Below are 6,804 nucleotides of genomic sequence, written 5' to 3' on the forward strand. Positions count from 1 at the left end.
TATGGGTTTCGCATGATATTAGACAGAGTTAAAAAGAGTGAAATAAAAGACAGAGGTAAAGAAATTCTTCACAATGGAGCACAGAGACAAAAATTGAAAATGTGAAAAAGAAAGTTAAGAGGTAAGGAAGAAACAGCAAGAGGAAGATCTAGTGTACATCTAAGATGAAGTACAAAAAACAGTCTGAAATGAAGGAAAGAGCAAAAGGTCAGAACAATAGTTTAAGGTTTTCCAGAAGTGGCAAAAGACACTGCTCTTCGATTTAGGCAGCCCAATAAATCCCAAAACAAATATATAAATCCACACATGACTCATTATAGTCAAAATGCTGAACATCAAAGACAAAGAGATCTTAAAATCTTCCAGAAAGAAACAACAGTGTTTCAAACAGGTGACAGATTGATAGCTGGCTGACATCACAACCACTGAATAAAAATACTGAAAGAAATTAAATGCCAACCTAACATTCCAGATGTACCAAAAACATGTATTTCAAGAACAAGGGTTCAATAAAAATTTTTTCCAGATGAATAAAAATGGAGAAATTTTATTACCAACAGATCCTTATGAAATGAATTGCTGAAGGATGCACTTCAGGAAAAAAGGAAATTTTTTTTTTAAGAAGTAAGAAGGTCTGAGATGTAAGACAAAATGGTGAGCCAAAAAATAAAAGGTAAAATACGGCCTGTCTAAACAAATACTGAATGGGGAAACTAATAGTAATAGTACCTGTTTTATGAAGTTAAAAATTGAGAACTAAAGTACTCACAAAAAAAGCAGGTTAGTATGGTGGGGACAGTTCTAAAGAGGTTATTGTAACATTTTGTAGAAGGAGGAAGATAATGATTAAATTTTATAATTTAAGTTAAAAGAGAATGTTAAAAATTTTCAGATAATCATTAAAAATTAGAAACAAGTTGTTAAATAGGTAATATGTAACAACATACTGTTAAAGAGATACATAAACCAAAAAAGCCAAACTCACTGTCAATGAGTTGATTCTGACTCTTAGTGACCTCTATCAGGTTTCCAAGGCAGTAAATTTTTAAAAAGTAGATTGCCCCATCTTCCTTCTATGGAGCGGCTGGTGGGTTTGAACCACCAAACTTCTGGTCAGCAGTCAAATGCCTTAGGCACTGTACCTAACCACCAGAGCTCATTAAGAGATATATAAATAGGTGATAATATTATCAAGAGAACGACTAATATTAAATATAGGAAAGTGGTTATATCTAAGGGTAAAGGAAAAAAGAAAACAGTTGTCATCCAGTCGATTCTGACTTACAGAGACTCTATAGGACAGAGTAGAACTGCCCCCATAAGGTTTTTAAGGCTACAATATGTATGGAAGCAGACTGCCACATCTTTATCCTGTGGAGCCACTGGTGGGTTCAAACTACTGAACTTCTGGTTAGCAGCTGAGCACTTTAACAACCATGCCACCAGTGCTCCTTGAGGGTAAAGGAAAGGGGTACAATTTGGAAGAGACATGTGGGTCTTCTGGTGGTACAGTGCCTTAGTCATCTGACTGCTAACCAGAAGGGTGGCGGTTTAAATCTACCAGCCATTCCTCAGAAGGAAGACTGGGCAATCTACTTCTGTAGCAATACTGTCTCAGAAACCCAAGGAGGGGTTGCTATGACTTGGATCCGACTCCATGGCAATGAGTTTGGTTAGGTTTGGTTTTTGTGGGTCTTCAAAGATATTGGTAATATTTTATCTTATAAGATGGAAGTGGATTAAAAAAAAGGTAAATATGTTTATAAAAAGATAATATAAGGGAAAAAATTAACTGAAAGTAAAAACAGTATAAGAAAAAGAATTGCATCTTAAAAATGAGTATTTGACTCTGAATCCTATCACATCTTCGTCAATATCTACCTTTAAGCTATCTTAAACAATTTAAAAAAAAAAAAGTTTCCCTTTTCCTGTTCTACTGGTACTGAGTTTAGAAAATGTTGAGATGCCAACAGCACAACATAAAGCTTTTTCTGTAGGATGCAATGCCCGCTGGTATCTACTAAACATGTCAACATCTCAGATGCTTTACGTGTCTTTTTTCATTTAATCTTGACAACAGCATCTAATATATCTTATTTGGGAAAAAAAAAAAAAAAGATTGTTTCCAGAGACCAGTCAATGGCTTAGCTTATGTTACTGAAAAGAATGACATGAAACCCCCATTATGCTAAAAGCAAGAATAACTGAATTAATTATATTACCAGACAACTTAGGAAAAAAAAAAAAAATGTTTCTCAGCTAGGAGGAGGAAGAAAGAATTGCACATAATCTAAATTAAAAAAAAAAAAAATTGAATAAATTCATGTGAATGCCTTGAAAGGTATATTATCTAAGCAGGTTTAAATAACATTAAACGTTAAATAACATTCTTAGAGATATTGATTTTTCCCCAAAAAAGTAAGTTTATTATTTAAAAAGTACTTGTAATATTCACAAATTATTTTCAGAATCGGTTAAAATTACTTATGTGACATAATCACACAATATCATTGTTTTCAGAATGTAAATACTGGGTCAAAAATAATAAATGTATGTAGTATTTCCAATTCTTGCTGCTTTCTCAAGTAACACACTTTTCCCTTGACCTTGTGGTATCATCAAAGAGTGACAGCAACATCAGCCTTCTTTTGGAATTGGCTTAAATGGACAGATTTAAACCAATTGAAACAAAAATGTCCTAGGGTCTCTCGAGAGCTAGGCAGGGAAAATTTCAGATTTTCTCCTGTATTTTTTCTTCTAAAACATGATTTATTTCCACTTAGTAAATCTAAAGTATTTAACTGTTTTATATTTAACTTAAATGATTAAAAAATTGTTTTATGCTCTTTTGAAATAAGACAGAATGAGAGACAAAAGCACCTATCATGTTTATAAGTATACCCTATGCATAAAATATAAACTTCAATTTGTTTAATAGTGTACATAAATGAAGTAAAAATGTATATATCTAGTATAGTTTTTGTAGGATATTCAATGAATATAGTATATATTATATGAAAAAAGAAATTCTTCACACTGCCTTCTGAAAAGCTTTTAGGATTTTGCTATTGAAATTAGAATAAGCAAACCCCTCCCCCAAAACAACAAATCATAAATTCAAACTCAGTTTCTCCCCATTAATTATCTTGGGCAGGGGGCAAAAACTATTTAATTTTACACTTCCTTAAATTCTCTAATCAGAGCAAAACCGATCCCTAGAGTCTCCTCTCCCCACAAGACAAATTAGCAAATTTAGACACAAAAGAGAAAATCAATGTAATCAATTAAATGTAAAATATTTCCCAGACTTAATGTCTGAGCTGTACAACATTGACCAATGACCCAAATAAACTTGGGGCACATGCTTTTCCATCCCAAGAGCTATCTGGATAAAGGAAGGCCAACAACCTTCGTGTTACCTCCCTCACGACACACCATCCCATCACTGAATAATAGAAGACAAACACTGACCTAGTTTAGAAGGGTAGATGAAAACAGGATACATGACAACGGCAAGGAAACCATGGTAACAAGAAGAGAGGACTGTTTTGCTTACTTTATTTTGGTCAGAATAATCAGCAAGCTGAGCCTTTAGCTCTATAATCTCAGCCTCTAACAGACGGATTACTTCTTCATAGTCCATTTCCATTCCACGCGCCTGCCTCTGTGCAGCTTCAGCAAGGTGAAGCCGACTGCGTAGGGCTCTTGTTTCTTCAACCACAGCTTTGGCTTCCTAAAGATTACAATGTCATTTAAAAAAGAAAGAAAGAAAAAAACAGACAAAAACACATCTGAAGTTTTACTTCTAAAAAACTTCATGTAAGTTCTTCACTTCATAATTTGAAAATCAGTATTTGTGTTAGTTTATTTTGTGGAATTGCTGCCTAATACCAATTTTCCTTTGTAGATGTCTTGGGTACTTTTCAGTATGGAATTTCTAACTTCATGTGCCTACTATAACATTTTCAAAATAAGGAAAGGAGAAGAAAATTGAAAATGGCAAGCAGAAGAATAAGAACTGGTTCAAATGATAAAAAGATCAGACTACTTAAAACTCAAGTAGGTGCTAGAACTCATGCCCTAGGTGGGATCCTGCAGCCTCACCAGATGCTGTAAGAGGTTTACAGAATATTGTGGGCCTTCTCTGTGGACTCAGCTTGAGGGGCCAAAGCTTTTTCTCATAGACATCGGTCTAACTGCAACTCCTCCTTTTTGATTTAGACCAAAAGATAGAATCCAGTAGCAAAGTATGTAGCTCTGTCTGTAGGACACAATGCCCACAAGGTATTTATTAAACATGTTCCATCTCAGATGCTTTATGTGGCTTTTCTTACTTAATTTTTACAAGAACATTGAGGAAATGGTATTATTAAAAACCATTTAACGCATGAGCAAACAGACTCAGGAGGTCCTGTAACCTGTCCAAAGACACACAGTACCAGAATTTGAACCTAGGTCTGCCTGGCTCCAACATTAATACTTTTTATCCCCCACTTTATTCTGCATCTAAATGACAAAAACCCCCACCATGTACACTAGCTACACCTTCCACCTTAGGAAGAGGACACCCACTACTGTGAGTTGATTCTGACTCACAGTGACCCTATAGGGCAGAGTAGAACTACTCCATAGGGTTTCCAAGTCTGTAGATCTTTATGGAAGCAAACTGCCACATCTGTTCCCTATGGTGTGGTTGGTGGGTTTGAAGAGCCTTTTGGCTAGCAGCTGAGTGCTTTAACCACTGTACTACTAGGGCACCTTAGGAAGAGGATAAATCAAAAAAACAAAAAAAAAACCTCACTGCCGTTGAGTCAGATCTGACACATAGTGACCTTTCCTTGGGTTTCTGAGGTGGTATCACTGCGGAAGTAGATTGCCCAACCTTCCTTCCAAGGAGTGGCTGGTGAGTTTGAACCGCAAGCCTTCTGGTTAGCAGTCAAATGCCTTAGGCACTACGGAAAGCCAAAATCACTTACTCTCTCAAAATGTGGATGTTACTGGGTCAAAGACAGTCCCCCAAGACAGTGATATAATTTAACATGGCAGGTATTATACTATAAACCACTTCTGTTTTCTTTACTTGATGCAGAAATCTCTCTTGCTTGGAATAGAACTTTCTGCTCCAATTGCCATGGCTAATATTCAACCATGGCTATTTTAATTTTCTTGGAGCTGCTATAGGACACTTGCTCTTGTTTGAGCCTAACTATATTTGAAGTACAGGAAAGGATTAGGAATACAGACATATTCTTAAGGGTCTATTTTTCATTCATACATTCAATAAATAGTTATTAAATGCTTATGTGTGAGGTTCTGTTCCAGGTACTAGGGATACAAAACTGAATAAAACTGACAAAAAGACTCTCCCCACCATCAGAACTTACATTCTAGTTTGGGGAGACAGACAATACGTTAGGGAGGGACTCTCAGGGAAGAACTCACTCAAGTGATATTTGATTAGAGATCTTTAGGAGGATTGGAGGCATGAAGGTTTCCAAGGAGAAGCTTTCTGAACAGAGATGATAGTTTGTGCAAAGGTCCTGAGGTAGGATGACACCTTACATTTATAGAGAACAGCAAGAAGGACAGTGGGGCAGGTGCACAGAATAGTAGGTATCAGGATGAAGGGAGTAGTAGGACATGAGATCTGAGTGGTAACAAGAATGACTGTGAGGGTAGGGTGGAGTGCAGTACTTTCTAGACCACTGTAAGGACTTTGGGTTTTACTCCGGGTGAGATGGGAAGTCCTTGGAGGGTTCTGAGCAGAGGAGTGATATGATCTGTCCTAAAATTTAAGAGGATTATTTTTGTTTCTGTATTGAGAACAGACTAAAATTGTGTGCAAGGTGAAAACAGGGAAAAGAGAAAGAGGGAAGGGAAAAAGTGACTGTTGTTTGGACAAGATGACAGTGGTGGAGGTGGTGTGAATTGGTTAGATTCTAAACACTGTTTGAAAGTAGAGCTATTGGGATAATTTATCATCATTAACAACATTAACTTAGTAACTACTGCATCTAGAGAACCATGGTATGTGATAAAAATTCAAAGGGGCTAAAGGGTATCTTCTCTTTTTCTGGCTCAACTTAGAAGGTTAAATATGACTTCAATAAGTCGAGGAGAGGAGGGTATGTCAGACAAAAGAACAACATGAACAAAGGAAGAGAGGCAAGAAGAAATGTGGCACATTTGAGAAATGAGACGAGACCAACTTAAATGGAGTAGAGGGTTCCTACAGGAGAGTAATAGGATAAAAAAGGTTGAAGAGAGGGAGGGAAGGGGTCAGGCTCTGGTAGAAATGACATGACAGGCTGAAAGTTTATATCTGGGGAGGTATTGAAGCTTGAGAAGAGAATGATAGGAGAACACAGTGCTTGAGAAAGCTTAATCTGGCAGTGGGTGCAACAAGGATAAATAGAGCCAACCAGCTGCCCACTATACTTTTAAAGCAAAGAACTTTATCTCATTATATCTGAAGGTAATTGTCTTATAATAAAAGGGCACTTTTAGAAAGAATTATCTGAGGTAAGCAAAGGACATCTATTTAGCCAACCAGACCACTCTTTTTAACCTAGGTGACCAATAGAGTCAGCAGTGTCCTAGCCTGTTCACTGTCATATCAGACTGTTATGTGCATACACAGACAATGCCTTCCTAGGTGCTGGCACCTCTCTAGGTATTTCACATGATCAACTCAGCTAATCTGCATGCTGCTGTGCAAGGTATGTCTTATTACTATCTACCATTTTATACACAGGAAACTAAAACACAGAATTATTAACTTGTTCAAGATCACAAACCTAGTAA

The 6,804-nt window shown here is 36.6% G+C and overlaps 1 protein-coding gene across 1 annotated transcript in view; it reads right to left on the bottom strand.

Moving 5' to 3' along the window:
* STXBP4 (syntaxin binding protein 4) overlaps positions 1–6,804 on the bottom strand; it is a 207,062-nt gene that overhangs the window by 98,223 nt on the left and 102,035 nt on the right. Inside the window, exon 11 of the mRNA XM_007949651.1 lies at positions 3,557–3,733. Coding sequence (XP_007947842.1) covers positions 3,557–3,733 — 177 coding nt within the window. The remainder of the gene's footprint in view (positions 1–3,556; positions 3,734–6,804) is intronic.

The sequence above is a fragment of the Orycteropus afer genome, unplaced genomic scaffold, assembly GCF_000298275.1.
Source record: "Orycteropus afer afer isolate SDZICR_OR568_19922 unplaced genomic scaffold, OryAfe1.0 scaffold00249, whole genome shotgun sequence".
NCBI classification, from domain to species: domain Eukaryota; kingdom Metazoa; phylum Chordata; class Mammalia; order Tubulidentata; family Orycteropodidae; genus Orycteropus; species Orycteropus afer.